General features: G+C 37.7%; 1 protein-coding gene across 5 annotated transcripts in view; it reads right to left on the bottom strand.

The window, feature by feature from the left end:
• Window positions 1–17,385, bottom strand: part of LOC133239197 (cytochrome P450 2C19-like) — a 60,618-nt gene that overhangs the window by 9,418 nt on the left and 33,815 nt on the right. For all 5 annotated transcript variants that reach the window (XM_061402856.1, XM_061402857.1, XM_061402855.1 and 2 more), the window contains 3 exons: window positions 13,610–13,770; window positions 12,100–12,282; window positions 3,342–3,483 (listed from right to left, as the gene is read on the bottom strand). In XM_061402856.1, the coding sequence (XP_061258840.1) occupies window positions 3,342–3,483; window positions 12,100–12,282; window positions 13,610–13,770 (486 nt within the window). The remainder of the gene's footprint in view (window positions 1–3,341; window positions 3,484–12,099; window positions 12,283–13,609; window positions 13,771–17,385) is intronic.

The raw sequence follows: 17,385 nt of genomic DNA, 5'->3' as shown, positions 1-17,385 counted from the left end.
ATTTCCCTATTATTCAGAAGTCACAAACAACCCATCACCTTTTGTCTTTTGTTCTTGGCATCTCCTTTCATACTTGCTTTATCCACCTGATCCATTTAGAAGTGGACATTTGCCAAGCCTGCTATCTAGCAACAGCCCTGACACTTTTTCTGCTTCATGAGTTCTCAAGATCCCCAAAGCCCATGACTTCCTCTGACATGACTTCAGGCATTTGAATATGAAAGTTTGATACTTGACTTGAATTCTGATGCCTTACTGAACTCTAATCCTTTATCTATGACATGCTACATCTCTCTGAAAGTTTTTGTGATTTTCTCTTTTATTCTGGTGTTCTGAAATTTCATGACCTGGGTCATGGGGTGGAAATTTTTATTTCATTCACTCTGCTAGACATGTTGAGAGAATTTTCTATCTACATGGTAAAGTTTGGAGGCCTTTTCTCCAGAGTCCTCACTCTCTGGAGTTTTTCTCTGGCATGCTCAAATTCAGAAAGCAGGATAGAGAAAGGAGCTAAGAGTCCCTGAATTCAAGAAGAGAATTTTTCCCTAAACTTTGCTCCAAGTTGTGACCTCACTCTTTGCCCCTGTCTCTGCCCAGTGTCCTGAGTGTAAAGCCTCTTAGTTTCAGTTTCTCTAGGCAATAAGCTTCTCCCATTCTATTGGGGAAAGAATGACCTGATAAAAGGAGCTGTCAAAGGGTCATGCTATTTCAAATCTTGAAAGATGATGCTATGAAAGTGCTGCACTCAATAAGTCAGAAATTTTGGAAAACTCAGCAGTGGTCACAGGGATAGAAAGGGCCAGTTTTCATTCCAATCCCAAAGAAAGGTAAGGCCAAAGAATGCTCAAACTATTGCACAATTGCACTCATTTCATACGCTAGTAAAGTAATATTCAAAATTCTCCAAGCCAGGCTTCAGCAATACGTGAACCATGAAATTCCAGATGTTCAAGCTGGTTTTAGAAAAGGCAGAGGAACCAGAGATCAAATTGCCAACATCCTCTGGATCATTGAAAAAGCAAGAGAGTTTCAGAAAAACATCTATTTCTGCTTTATTGACTATGCCAAAGACTTTGACTGTGTGGATCACAAGAAACTGTGGAAAATTCTGAAAGAGATGGGAATACCAGATCACCTGACCTGCCTCTTGAGATACCTGTATGTAGGTCAGGAAGCAACAGTTAGAACTGGACATGGAACAACAGACGGGTTCCAAATAGGAAAAGGAGTACGTAAAGGCTGTATATTGTCACCCTGCTTATTTAACTTCTATGTAGAGTACATCATGAGAAATGCTGGGCTGGAAGAAGCACAAGCTGGAATCAAGATTGCTGAGAGAAATATCAATAACCTCAGATACGCAGATGACACCACCCTTATGGCAGAAAGTGAAGAGGAACTAAAGAGCCTCTTGATGAAAGTGAAAGAGGAGAGTGAAAAAGTTGGCTTAAAGCTCAACATTCAGAAAACGAAGATCATGGCATCAGGTCCCATCACTTCCTGGAAAATAGATGGGGAAACAGTGGAAACAGTGGCTGACTTTATTTTTCTGGTCTCCAAAGTCACTGCAGATGGTGACTGCAGCCGTGAAATTAAAAGACGCTTACTCCTTGGAAGGAACGTTATGACCAACCTAGACAGCATATTACAAAGCAGAGACATTACTTTGTCAACAAACATCTGTCTAGTCAAGGCGATGGTTTTTCCAGTGGTCATGTTATGGATGTGAGAGTTGGACTGTGAAGAAAGCTGAGTGCCAAAGAATTGATGCTTTTGAACTGTGGTGTTGGAGAAGAGTGTTGAGAGTCCCTTGGACTGCAAGGAGATCCAACCAGTCCATCCTAAAGGAGATCAGTCCTGGGTGTTCATTGGAAGGACTGATGCTGAAGCTGACACTCCAATACTTTGGCCACTTGATGTGAAGAGCTGACTCATTTGAAAAGACCGTGATGCTGGGAAAGATTGAGGGCAGGAGGAGAAGGGGACAACAGAGGATGAGATGGTTGGATGGCATCACCGACTCAATGGATATGGGTTTGGGTAGACTCTGGGAGTTGGTGATAGACAGGGAGGCCTGGCGTGCTGCAATTCATGGGGTCTCAAAGAGTCGGACATTACTGGGTGACTGAACTGAACTGAACTGAAAGGGTCATGGCTGGATCAGCTACCTTTATCAGCTTATTTCTCCCTCTATCCTCTTTGATTCTTGGTACTTCTAAATACTGAAACTTACAGGATGGTAAGGACACAAATGACTCTCCTCATTATACAACTTTCTCTTCTGACATGTAGGCCATAACTTCATTCTCTGTCTGATTTCACTGTCACCTCTCAATATGCTCTGTGTTTCAAAAATTTGTTGAAGATGTGTTAGCTGCCTCTCCAGTTTTAAAAAGCCAACTCTGGCCTGTTAAGAGGCTATGGTCATTTTACTGAAACCCTAACATGACAGAAGATCATATGTATTTCTAAACTGCTGTTCACAACTGTTAACTCTTTAAAAGTTAATTTCTAACAAAAAGTTATTTGCAAAGGATAAAATTATTGATCCCAACCCCCACCACTACCAAATTCTTATTTTGGTAAGAAATATTTTCCTGGAAATAAACCTCTTGACTAATAAAATTCCTTTATATGCACATCTTAAACCAATTCCCTGTCAATATAACTTTTTAAAGCCCTCATAACACTGAAAATTTCATCAGGCAATCTCACAGAATTTCCAGGATTTCCATTTATGTTTCAATAAGCAGAATTTCCACTTTCTGTGCCCTGGCTTTAGAACACTGCATTTTCAGAATGGGGAAACTCCAGAGTGATCTTTCCATAAGAAAGCCATTATGCAACTGCAGGCCAACTCATGCTGGCTATGCCTGCTACACATGACCTCCCATGAAATCCAGATGCTGCTGTGTTGATTTTCCTACCTTTCACAGTGTCTTCACTCCTGTCATCCTGCTATGTTAAGATGTCCCATTACTTTTCCTTCACTAAATCTGAAAAACATTAAGGTGCTCAAACAGAGATTTAAGGGCTTCCCTGGTGGCTCGGTCCCTAAAGAATCTGCCTGCAATCCAAGAGATTGTCTGCAATGCAGGAGACCTGGGCTCGATCCCTGGGTCAGGAAGATCCCCCAGAGAAGGAAACAGCAAACTGCTCCAGTATTCTAGTCTGGGAAATCCCATGGACAGAGGAGCTCAGCAGGCTATAGTCCATGGGGTCTCAAGAGTTGGACACTATTAGAGACTAAATTACCACCGTAAGAGAAACAAGGTGGAAAGCACTCCTGGTCTCTTTCCAATATCTTTCCTGAAATCACCCTGCCCACCATGTTATCATACCAGTGACTTCGGGGTGCTTCAGCAAGAGGAGGAGTCCGTATCTCAGTGTGGTGCTCGTTGTCTCTGTCCCAGCTCCAAACAAATCAGATACAGTGATTGTCAGGTTTTCAAATGTATATTCTGACTGATGATTGTGTTTTTCCTAGGAATGATTTGATTTTTTAAAAATTAGAAAGCTTACCAAAAGCAGGTAAACATGGCCCTTTAACAGGTAAAAAACAAATCGACACAAATCATTCCTGATTAACCCCAGATATATTGGATTTACTCGATAAAAACTTTAAAATTCATGTCTGAAACTGGCTCAAAGAGCTGAAGAAAACTACATACAAGAACTAAAGCAAATCAGGAAAATATATAAACAAGTGGGGAATAATGAGAAAAGTATTAGGTATTACTCAGTCATTAAAAAGAATACATTTGAACCAGGTCTAATGAGGTGGATGAAACTGGAGCCTATTATACAGAGTGAAGTAAGCCAGAAAGAAAAACACCAATACAGTAAATGCATATATATGGACTTTAGAAAGATGGTAACAATAATGCTGTATACGAGACAGCAAAAGAGACACTGATGTATAGAACAGTCTTTTGGACTCTGTGGGAGAGGGAGAGGGTGGGATGATTTGAGAGAATGGCATTGAAACATGTATAATATCATATATGAAACAAGTCGCCAGTCCAGGTTCGATGTACAATACTGGATGCTTGGGGCTGGTGCACTGGGATGACCCGGGGGGACGGTATGGGTAGGGAGGAGGGAGGAGGGTTCAGGATGGGGAACACATGTATACCTGTGGCGGATTCATTTTGATGTACAGCAAAACCAACACAATATTGTAAAGTTAAAAAAAAAAGAAAAGAAAAGAAAGAACCAAAGAGAAACTTTGGAGCTGAAAAGTACAATACCTGAAATTACAAAAAAAAAATTACCAGAATTTTTCAACAGCAGACTGGAGGAAGCCTTCCCCCTCCCCGCCCCCCACCCCCCACCAAAAAAAAAAAAAAAAATCCATCAAACATGAAGCCAGGAGAACAGAAATTTCCTGTGAATATCAGGAAGAAAAAGGAAGAAAGAAAAATGAACAGAGCCTGAGATATAACTGGAACTCAAACAAGTATACCAACATCGACTTAATGGGAGCCCCAGAAAAGAAAGAGAGAAGAAATAAAAAATAAATATTTGGGGGGAAAAATGGCTGAAAACTTACAAAATTTGGTGAAATACACGAATGTATGAATTAAAGAAGCTAAACAAACTCCAAGAATATTGAAGCCAAAAAGACCCAGAGCAAGGTGTATTTTAATCAAACTGTCAGAAGCCAAAACTAGAGAATGTTTGAAGCAACAAGGGAGAAGTGACTCATCATGTACAAAGGACCCACAATAGCATAATATGTCATTTTTCTCCAGAAACTGTGGGAACCATAAATCAATGGAAAGATATTAAGTCCTCAGTGTAAAAATGTCAACCAAAAATTCTATATCTGGCACAACTATCTCTCCACAAAATAGGTGATAGAAGACATCTCCAAAATAAAACCTAAGGGTTCCTTTTTAAAAGACTGGCCCTACAAGAAATGCCAAAGGTAATCACCTTTCAGTTTAAAACAAAAATGTATTACATGATAATTCCAACCCAGATTGACAAATAAATATTTTTGTTAAAAATAATAATGTAGGTAAATACTAAAGCTAATATTATTGTATCTAGTATAAAAACTCTTCTTCTCTATATTACTTAACAGAAAATTGAATAAAAATCATTAGAAATACCTGTTCTAGGCACAAAAGATATAAAGATGAAATTTATAACATCAACAAAATAAAGGGAGATGACATTGGTTGGGAGCAGAGTTAACATATGCAATTTGAAGCTACTGTGGAAGCAATTTATACTGGACTGCTATATATTTAGGATGTTAACAGTAATCCCCATTATAAGTACTAAGAAATCAATTAAAAAATAACATAAAAAATTTGAAGAAGGCATTAAAAAAGTGCCTGCAAAATTGATCAAACAAAAAATATGACTATAATGGAAAAATTGAGAAACAGCAATCATAAAATGCATTAGAGCAAAAAGCAGCAGAACAGAAATAAAGCCATTAATATTAAACTAATTCTTCAAAATTAAAGTGATTAGTCACTTTGACTAAAACTCACAATTTAAGACAGATATTTAAAGAACAAAATTTTAAAATATATATATATATAAGCTATTATATATCCATACATGTATAGAATATAATTCAGGCATGCAAAAGAAAAGAAAATCTTAACACTTGTGATATCATGAAGGATGGCCCTTGAAGTTATCACAGTAAATGAAACATATCAGATACAGAAAGATAACTACCATATGATTGAACTTACATGTGAAATATTTTAAAAATCTGATCTCATAAATACAGAGAACACACTGGCTGCCAGAGATGGGGAGTGGTCAAGATGAATAAAGGAACTCAAAAGGTACAAAATTCCAGTTATAAAATAAATAAGTCATGGGTAACTACTACACAGCATGATGACTATAGTTAATACTGTATCGTATCTCTGAAAGTTTCTAAGAAAGTAAATCCTAAAAGTTCTCATTACAAGAAAGAAAACCTATAACCATGTGTGAATGGATGGTAACTACATTTATTACACTAATCATCTTGCCTTATATACATATATTGAATCACTATGTTGTATATCTATAATTAATATATTTTATGTTAATTCTTTTCAATTAGAAACTGCATATTGTCTACAAGAAACCCACTTAAGACTGAGAGATACAAATATGTTGAATGAAATAGAGAGAAAAAGATTTTGCAATTAGTGAGTAACCAAATACAGCAGGAATGTTAGAAAAAAAGTTAGATTTTAATCAAAAAGAAATTAAATGGAACAAATGAGAATGGAGTGTTTTTTTACTGGATCAACAAAGGTGAATTCTTCAAGAAGCTATAACATTATACATCTATATGTGGGCTTCTCCAGTGGCTCAGCAGTAAAGAATCTGCCTCCAGGTTTGATCCCTGGGTTGGGAAGATCCCATGCAGAAGAAAATGGCAACCCACTCCAGTATTCTCACTTGGGACATCTCATGAACAAAGAAGCATAACAGGCTACAGCCCATGGGGTCACAAAAGAGTCGGACAGGACTTAGCTACTAGGCAACAACAATAACAACATCACCTATGTGCACCAAACAACAGAGCCACAAAATATATGAAGGAAACATTGAAATAATTGAAAGGATAAATGAAGAGTTCTATAATAATAGTAGGAGACAGGCTTAGTATTACACTAGACACAGTGAAGAAATAATCTATGAAGTTGAGGATATCACAGTAGAAACCTCTAAAACAAAGAGAAAGAGACTTTAAAAAAAGAGACAGAAAAAGGAAAAAGCAAATCTAAGGACTATGGGACAAGTTCAAAATGTGTAACATACTCATAGTGGGAATGCCAGAAGGAAAAGTAAGAGGAAAAGAAGTAGAAAAAATATTTGAGACAATAATGAATCAGAATTTCCCCTAAATTAGTATCATACACCAAACTACAGATCTAAGAAACTCAAAGAACACTGATTAAAATATTGCCAAAAAACAAAAACAAATCCTACTCTAGGCATACATTTTCAAACTACAAAAAGTCAAAGGTAGATTTAAAATTCTTAAAAAGCCAAAAGTGCCTTGCTTAAAAGGAAAAAGGATGAGAATTATTCTGACTTTACCTCACATACCTTGCAAGTAAGAAGAGAGTGGAGTGAAATATTTAAAGTGTTGAGAAAAAGAAACCACAAACCAAGACTGTGTACCCTGCAAAACTGCTGGGTATAAAAATGAAGAACTGCTCAGACCAAAAAAAAAAAAATAGAAGTAATCTGTTACCAGTATGACTACCTTGCTAGAAGTGTTAAAAGAAATTCTTTCAAGAGAAGGAAAATCATATCAATCAAAACCACATCTACATAAAGAAATAAAGAGTTACAAAGAAAAGAATGCATAAACATAAAAAAGTTTTCTTTTCCTCATTCATAACTTATTTAACAGCTAAAAGTTCAAAATAACAGCAATGTATTTGATGGAGTAATGCTTATGAATACTTCATATATAAATATATATCTGCTTATATACAGGTGGAATGAATGACAGCATGCTACAAGGGATGGAGGGAAGAATTAGAATTATTTTGTTACTATGAGATAGTTACACTGACAGTGACATGGTGCAGGAACAACCAGGTGCAGGAAAAACACAGGACATGACCCTGTGTTTGTGTTTGTTTCCTTAATGAACAGCAACGTTGAATGGACCCTGTCTCACTCCATATAAAAAATTTAACTCAAAATAGATGAAAAATTTAAATATGATACACACACATATATATTTAATGCCTAACTCAAAAAGACTCACAGAAAGAGAGAGCAGAATAGCAACTATCAGGAGTTGGGGTGGGAGTAGCAGGAGAAATAGGGAGATAATTGGTCAAAGGATAAAAATCTCCAGGTGTATGATGAATACGTTTGGGGGATCTAATGTACATAATGGTGATTATAGCTAATAATACTGTATTATACACGTGAAAGTTACTAACAGAATAATGTGTTGAATGTCCTCACCATAAAAAAAAGGAAATAGTGATTATGTGAGTAGATAGAGGACTTAACCCGATGCTAGTGTGGTAACCCTGGTGGCTCAGATGGTAAAGCGTCTGCCTACAATGCGGGAGACCCAGGTTCAATCCCTGGGCTGGGAAGATCCCCTGGAGAAGGAAATGGCAACCCACTCCAGTGTTCTTGCCTGGAAAAGCCCATGGATGGAGGAATGTGGTGGGCTACAGTCCACGGGTCACAAAGAGTCGGACACAACTGAGCAACTTCACTTAGTGTGGTAATCACTCTATAATATGTACATGTATCAGATTAACACACTGGCCAGCGCTCTCTGACAACCTGGAGGGGTGGGATGGGGTTGGGGGTGGGAGGTGGGAGGTGGGAGGGAAGTTCAAGAGGGCGGAGACATATGTATTTCTATGGCTGATTTATGTTTTCTGCCATTATGTATGGCAGAAACTAGCACAATATTGTAAAGCAATTATCCTCCAATTAAAAATAAATTCTAAAAAAACAGAAAAATATTTTACAAGAGTTAAATCTATAAAACACTTAGAAGAAAACATTGTAGTATAGCTTTAGAAACTCAGAAATGACAACTGATCCTTAAATTTGACACCAAAGTAACAAATATATACACGTGTGTACATACGTATCTGTCTAATATATATCATATTTCAATAAAATTAAAATGTTTATGTATCAAAAGCATAATGAAAGATGTGAAATGACAACCAATATGTTGGAAAAACAGCTCAACAACAATGACAAGGAACCCAGTTTTAAAAAGGCAAAGGGCTTAGATGATATTTTTCCAAACAAGAAAATACATTCAACGTCACTGTTCATTAAGGAAACACAAAATATAGTCACAACCAGATGCAATTTCACATTACTTAAGCAAGGTTTAATAGTGTTAAAAATTAGAAAGTAAGTATTGGCAATTATGTGTGAAAACAGGAACTCTATACATTGCTGGTGGGAATATAAATGCTGCAGTCACTGTTGGAAAGTCTGACTATTCCTCAAATGTTAGACATAAAATTATTAATATCATATGTCTACTCAATTCCACTCCAAGGAAAATATCAAACAAAAAGGAAAATGTGCCCATGAAGAAATTCGTACACAAATATTAGTAGCAGTATCTTTCAGAACATCCAAAGAAAAACAACGCAAATGTTGACCATAATGTGGATGCATAAAAAATTATAGTACACACATACAATTGAATATTACTCATCCATAAATGAGAAAAACAAAGTGCTCATACATATCACAACTTAGAAAATACTCCAAAACATTATATTGGGTGAAAGAAGCCAGAAACAAAAGGGGTGACACTATGGGTTCTTTTATACAATGAATCCATAAAAGGCAAATCATAGAGACATAAAGCAGGTTGAGTTGACACGTGATGGGGTGGAGAGAATGGACAGCAATCATTTAATAGACATCATATGCTTCTGTACAGTGATGAGAAAGTTTTGAAACAGGAACTAGTGATCACACAACACTGTGAATGCACTAAATACAACCAAAATGTACACTATTAATTGCATGGCATGCAGAAGATACTAAGAAAGGCTGGCAAGAACTATACAGAAAAGATCTTAATGACCCAGACAACCATGATGGTGTGATCACTCACCTCAAGCCAGACATCATGGAGTCCAAAGTGAGGCAAGTCTTAGAAAGCACCACTACAAACAAAGCTAGTGGAGGTGGTGGAATTCCAGCTGATCTATTTCATGTTTTAAAAGATGATGCTTTTACAGTGCTGCACTCAATATGCCAGCAAATTTGAGAAACTCAGCAGTGGCCACAGGACTGGAAAAGGTCAGTTTTCATTCCAATCTCAAAGAAAGGCAATGCCAAAGAATGCTCAAACTACCACACATTTGCACTCATCTTACACACTAGCAAAGTAATGCTCAAAATTCTCCAAGCCAGGCTTCAACAGTACCTGAAGCAAGATCTTCCAGATGTTCAAATGGATTTAGAAAAGGCAGAGGAACTAGAGAACAAATTGCCAAAATCCGCTGGATCACAGAAAAGCAAGAGAGTTCCAGAAAAACATCTACTTCTGCTTTATTGACTACACTAAATCCTTTGACTGTGTGGATCACAGAAAACTGTGGAAAATTCTGAAAGAAATAGGAATGCCAGACCACGTGACCTGCCTCCTGAGAAATCTGTATACAGGTCAAGAAGCAACAGTTAGAACCAGACATGGAACAACAGACTGGTTCCAAATTGGGAAAGGAGTACGTCAATGCTGTATATTGTCACCCTGCTTATTTAACTTATATGCAGAGTACATACATGTAATGCCAGGCTGGATGAAGCACAAGCTGCAATCAAGACTGCCGGCAGAAATACGAATACCTCAGATACACAGATGACACCACCCTTATGGCAGAAAATGAAGAGGAACTAAAGAGCCTCATGATGAAAGTGAAAGAGGAGAGTGAAAAAGTTGGCTTAAAACTCAACAATCAAAAAACAAAGATCATGGCATCCGGTCCCATCACTTCCTGGCAAATAGATAGGGAAACAATGGAAACAGTGAGAAACTTTATTTTCTTGGGTTCCAAAATCACTGCAGATGGTGACTGCAGCCATGAAATTAAAAGATGCTTACTCCTTGGAAGGAAAGTTATGACCAACCTAGACACCATATTAAAAAGCAGAGACATTCCTTTGCCAGCAAAGGTCCATAGTCAAAGCTATGGTTTTTCCAGGAGTCGCATATAGATGTGAGAGTTGGACCATAAAGAAAACTGAATGCTAAAGAATTGATGCTTTTGAACGGTGGTGTTGGGGAAGACTCTTGAGAAGCCCTTGGACTGCAAGGAGATCCAACCAGTCAATCCTAAAGGAAATCAGTCCTGAATATTCATTGGAAGGACTGATGCTGAAGCTGAAGCTCCAATACTTGGGCCACCTGATTCGAAGAACTGACTCATTGGAAAAGAGCCTGATGTTGGGAAAAATTGAAGGCAAGAGGAGAAGGGGACGACAGAGGATGAGATGGCTGAATGGCATCACCAACTCAGTGGACATGAATTTGAGTAGGCTCTGGGAGTAGGTGATGGACAGGGATGCCTGGCATGCTACAGTCCATGTGGACACAAAGAATCATACATGCCTAAGCAACTAAACTGAATTGATGTGAATTTCACCTTAATTTTTTAAATAACATTACTCCATGAATTGACAGATTTCACACAATCTCTATAAAAATCACCACTGATTTCTTTGCATAAATTGACAAGTTTATCCTAAATTTAAGTGGCACAGAAAAACAAAAACAATCTTATAAAATGACAAAAAATTACAGGTCTCACACTACTCAACTTCAAAACTAATTACGAAACTAGTAATTAAGATGTCCAGATGATGTGCCACTGATGTAAAAACTGACATTTAGCTTACTGAAACAGATGCCAGATTGCACAAATGCTCAAATTATGAGTCAGTTGATTTCTGACAAGGTTGCCAAGATAATTCATGTGGGGAAAATGGTCTTTCCAACATGGGGTGCAGGGTTCATGCTCACATCATATAATATAACTCCGTATCTTCGCTAATCCATTTACTTTACACTCAATTAAGGCTTCTTCTGTCCACACGCCTACTCTTTGCCATCACATGCCTATGTAAACAGCATCATACATACATCATTCATCCATCTCATATTCCCTCCCTTGTCCTTCGATGCAAATATGTTGATCTATTTGCAACTACCAGCCAAGCAGGAAGCCCAGTTAGACCTAGTCATTCTTTATTCCCTTTACACTGTGTATGCTATGATCATGTTCATCATCATATTATACTATGATATTTTGTTACTTTTAACCCATTGTTATCAGTTTCCAATTCACCTATGACATCATTCTGTTTTTCCTTGGGTAGATTATTAGCACCCAAAGAGCAAAATCAAGGTATTTCACTTATTTAATGACTAAATATTACATCTATCTATGCTAACCATTATGGTTAGCATAGATTCATGCACACAAGTACTTAAAATGCTTGTCAGCATTGCTTGCCAGACCACTGGAACATCCTTGGTAAATACAGAAGATTCAATGATCTATAAAATGCACAAGTAATCAAATAATTGAGCTGTCTTTAGCCTATTACCTGCTCCATCTTGATCAGGAAGCAATCAATAAAGTCTCGAGGACTGTTAATATCCAGGGATGCTTGGTGTTCCCTTGTTTTCTCCAAAACATAATTTTTTACATAAGCAGTATTTGTATAAAGTTTTTTATAACTATAACTCCATGGGAAAAAATCAAGGAGCACAGGGAAAATATTGAGGACCTAGAAGAGAAAACTATGGTTTATTAAATAAATAGTTAAAACTTACATACCAAGTCCTAGTTGGAAATTGTAGTATAAATATTAAAATAAATATGGTCTCTAAATGTTGAGGAGTATTTTTATTATACAAATACATAATTTTCTATGCTGATAGAAGTATTTCAAGGAGAAAATTCTGGTCAGGGATCAAAAAAATAATCATTTCCTATATGTACATATCATGTTTCCAGTATGAAAACATCTTCACATCAATTCTCCCTGTTTTTCACATCAGTTCTTCTCTACAACCATGAAATAAGGGTCAGCACAAAGGTCAATGACTCACACTTTGTAGATGACAACAGAGGTTAAGAGAGTTTGCACATCCTGATACAGAGCACAGAGCTGGTCCCTGATGTTTCTACCTCTGTCTCATAGACTCCAACATAAAATAAGTATTTTATTAATAGGACTGAAAGGGTCCTAAGTGAAGAAAGTGAAAGTGAAGTCGCTCAGTCATGTCTGACTCTTTTCGAGTCATGGACTGTAGCCCACCAGGCTCCTCTGTCCATGGGATTTTCCAGGCAAGAGGACTGGAGTGGGTTGTCATTTCCTTCTCCAGAAAGTGTCCTAAAGACACCACGAAACTCAACATCTTATGGCTAAAGTAACTGAGCACCAGAGCACTTAAGTGACCTCTGTAAGGTCACACCACCGTCTTTTAGGCAGAAGGCAGAACACGTCAGCTCAGTATAGGGTACACCTGTGATGTTGGTTTGTGGTTGCTACACCAAAAAAAAAAAAAAAAAAACAAACTTTTTTTTGTCATCCCCAAAGCAATTACCTTGTCAGTTAGGATGCCAACTGAAGCATCAAACAGTCCTAACCCAGTCAGTGTTCCCTGGCAGCACTCTTTCACTCGAAGGAGATTCTCCTCCTTCCTACATGCAGGTATTTTTGCCAGCTAAGGTGGTGGAGTAGTAAGTAGGTGGAAACTGAATGACAAGACTTGTGAGTAATGGAAGCCTTTCCAGAAGGGCCTGGAAGTCCTTCTATTGGTGTGGGCATGCTTTGGGGATGTTACCAAAGTAGTTTATGGAAGCTGGGCTTTGAAAATTGGTATAAAAACCACTGAACAGTGTCAACAGGACTGAATTGTGGGCATGTATTTTCCTGTCTAACATCAAAGGGCTCAGCCAGCAGCCCCAGATGAGCACTCCATGATGCTAAGCTCTGGGCAGGGCTGTGCTCTTCACACTTTCACCTCACAGCTTGGTGTATAGAGAACTAGACCTCATGGAAAAAAGAGAATAAGTGATTCCTCCAGAAGAAAGGCCCTTGGCCTCACCTGAATCCACGGAGAGCCCAAAATCTTGATATTTTCATTTATTGTTTTCATTAGATTTAAAAAAGTCTGATCTTTATAATCAAAACGGTTCTGGAAAATAATGGAGCAGATCACATTGCAGGGAGCACAGCCCAGGATGAAAGTAGGATCACAGGGCAACCCTGAAGAATAACAAACATTTAAACACACCATTAAAACATACACATGAAACACTTTTATCTTTGAAACAACAGGTAGACTGTTAGAAACTTTAAATCAATATTTGTTGTTTCCCTTAACAGCAAAATATTCAAAATGTAAAAATTGACACATAACTTTTACCTTAATCTAAAAGACCATGTTAACCTATTTAAAGAAGGTTTATCTACTTATTTATCTTTAAATTGTATTGATGTATAGTTTATTTACATTGTTAATTTCTACTGTACAGAAAAGTGTTTCAGTTATACATACATACATACATACATATATATATATAATTTTTCAAAATTTTTTCCATTATGGTTTATTGTAGGATATTTAATATAGTTCCCTGTTCAAGACAGTAGTACCCTGTTGTTTATCCATTACATTTGTAATAGTTTACCTCTGCTAATCCAAACTTCCAAGCCTTCCCTCTCTCACTGCTGGAAACTACAAGTATATTCTTTATGTCTGTGAGTCTGTTTTTCACAGATATACTCATTTGTGTCACATTTCAGATTCCACACACAACTGATATCATATGATATTTGTCTTTGTCGTTCTGACTTACTTCATTTAGTATGATAATCTCTAAGTCCATCCATGTTGCTGCAAATGGTATTTAAATAATTTTTTTTTAATCAATGGCCAGGGACTTCCCTGGCCATCCAGTGGTTAAGACTCCACGCTTCCACTTCAGGGGGTGCAGGTGGGATCCTTTGTCAGGGAACTAAGATCTCACACACCATATGGCACAGCCAAAAAATTTAAAATAAATTCAATTCATATTCATTGCCTTTTCTTATATCTTTTTCACTTAAGGTATCTTAATTTGAAGGGTGAATGCTGAAAACACTGAAGAGACCATTTTTTGTATCATTTAATTACTAACATTATCAGTGCTGAGTATCATAAACACTGACATAGGAAAATGAGAACAGTTAGGGACCTTGAAATGTTTTTTATATAATGAATAGTTGAAAGAGTCATGTGTAGAATCAGCAATGAGGAAGCTAGAGAGAGAGAGATTGTAGACTCCGTGTATGTGAAAAAATAAATGTATAAAAGCAGGAAGAATCCATGCTGTATGAGAAGAAAAACTAATATGAGTGAACAATTATTATGAACTGGATTTTTTGTCCAAAATAAATATAAAATATAATTTTCATATCAAACGTAAATCCCAGGTAAGTGAAACCAGAAAAGGTTAATTGGTAAATGGAGTTTATGTGTCATTTCAATGTTAAAAAAATTTCCTTGCTTAAGAATTAAATGACCTTCATTTACAATAACCATAAAAATTAATTAATTTAAGCAAGGCTACATTATGTGGACCTCTGGGCTAGTCTTCTGTTTACCCATCAACAGAATATTAAACTTTGATAAATTTAAATTTTTCATCATTTACATCAAGTTTATTATATTTCCAATGAAGAAATTATACTAGAGGAAAAGTTTTCTTTTTTGGTAGGAGATCTATAAAATAAAATTGGTGCAATCAAATAATCAGAGAAACTTCTGGTCCAGTGGTTAAGAATCTGCTTTGTAATGCAAGGAATACAGGTTAGATCCCTGGTTGGGGAGCTAAGATCCCATAGGCCTTGGGGCAGCCCTTGTGCTTCAGTGAAAGATTTCACATGACACAGTGAAGATTCCATGTGCCACAGCTAAGGCCTGAAGCAGTCAAATAAATAAATCAACTTAAAAAAAAATCACAGTAGAAAGAGAGATACAATATTCACATATATAGATGTGATTAAAGATTACTTGAATCAAAACACAGTAAGGAGTAACATCAGAATGATGGTGTAAGAGGAAGTCCCAGCCTTCCTTCCCCTACAGAAACACCGGTTTAGCAATGATATGTGGATTAAAATTTCTTTATGAGACTTCCAGAAACTTTTAAGAAGTCACAATACCTTAGGCCACTACGAAGCTGAAAACAGATACAATAAAACTGATAAGAAGTGCAATATCACTTCACCTGCATCAACACCTCTCCCGCAAAAGCTCAATGCTGAGGCAAAAGAACACCCCTGCTGCTGCTAAGTCGCGTCAGTCGTGTCCGACTCTGTGTGACCCCAGAGACGGAAGCCCACCAGGCTCCCCTGTCCCTGGGATTCTCCAGGCAAGAACACTGGAGTGGGCTACCATTTCCTTCTCCAGTGCATGAAAGTGAAAAGTGAAAGTGAAGTCGCTCAGTCGTGTCTGACTCTTAGCGACCCCATGGACTGTAGCCTACCAGGCTCCTCCATCCACGGGATTCTCCAGGCAAGAGGCCTGGAGTGGGGTGCTATTGCCTTCTCTGAAAAGAATGCCCCAGGTTGTGATTAACCCAGGAAAGAAATGAATGAAGCATGCATCCAATGCTGCAGTGGGCTGCTTGAGGAAGTGGCTTCTGTCCTGCCTCGCTTGGAGTGCTGACAGAACTGGCATAGTCTGGATGTCTGGAATCATTGAGAACAGGGTGTGAGAGAAGTGATTTGCTGTGACCAGCATGGCCTGACACAGTCTAAAGAAGGTGCACAACTTGAGGCTCATCCTGTAATGGGGGGAGAGGAGTGGAGTTTCACCCAGAGTCCTGGTTTTTTTGGAAGGCAACTCAAAGGACTGGTAACTGTCTAACCTGATTCAGGGCATTGAAGGGGAGCCTACAGATTTTGGATGCCACTGAAAAAGGGAAGGTGGAAGAGCTTGCTTCTGTTGAACTACAGAACTTTCAGTGTGCAAACAGATAACAAAGAGAGCAAGAGAGGACTAGCTCCTGAGAATGAGCTTGGCAAGCTTTCCTAGTCATGAAATTCTACACACAAGCCCACAGTAGTTGCGACCACCAAAAGAAACAGGTTTCGGAGGGCCCCAGAATCTCCAGCCAAGATGCTTGCTAAGTGTTTTTGCTCTATATAAAGCTGGTCCATCAAATCTGGAAGAAGTAGCTATTTTTTCAAGTTAATGAATCTAAACATAAAGTCATGAAACACACAAAGAAGCAGGAAAAATGGCTCAAACAATGTACAAAATAAATCCCAGAAACTGATCCTAAAGAAATGGAGTAATATCACTTATCTAAACAAAGTTTTTATCAGAAAGTGATGCAGGGACTTTCCTAGTGGTCCAGTAGTTAAGACGGTGTGCTTCCAATGCAAAGTCACTGGTTCGATCCCTGGTCTGGGAGCTAAGATCTCACATGCCTCACAGTGAGGCCAAAAAAAAGTGACATGATGTTCCACAAACTCAAGGAAATGATGCATGAACAAATGAGAATATCAAGAAACAGAATACATTTCTTAAAAACAGCTGAAATCTGTCAAGTTGAAGAATACAATAAGTCACATAAAATTTTTGCTCAAAGGTGGGTCATTTGCTATTACTCAGAAGAACAAAAGGAAAAAAAAATTTAAAAGAGTGAAGAAAATACAAGGGACTTACAGGACATCAACAAGGGGATCCATATACACATTATGGGAAAAGAGAGAGAGAAAGCTTATTTGAAGAAATAATGGCAAAAACTTCCTACATCTGAGTGAAAAACTGACACAGATTCTAGAAGGCCAGTACACTCTAACTAGGATGAACAAAAGAAACTCACACTG

The sequence above is a fragment of the Bos javanicus genome, chromosome 26, assembly GCF_032452875.1.
Source record: "Bos javanicus breed banteng chromosome 26, ARS-OSU_banteng_1.0, whole genome shotgun sequence".
Taxonomy (NCBI): domain Eukaryota; kingdom Metazoa; phylum Chordata; class Mammalia; order Artiodactyla; family Bovidae; genus Bos; species Bos javanicus.
This window is presented reverse-complemented; position numbering and strand designations above follow the sequence as displayed.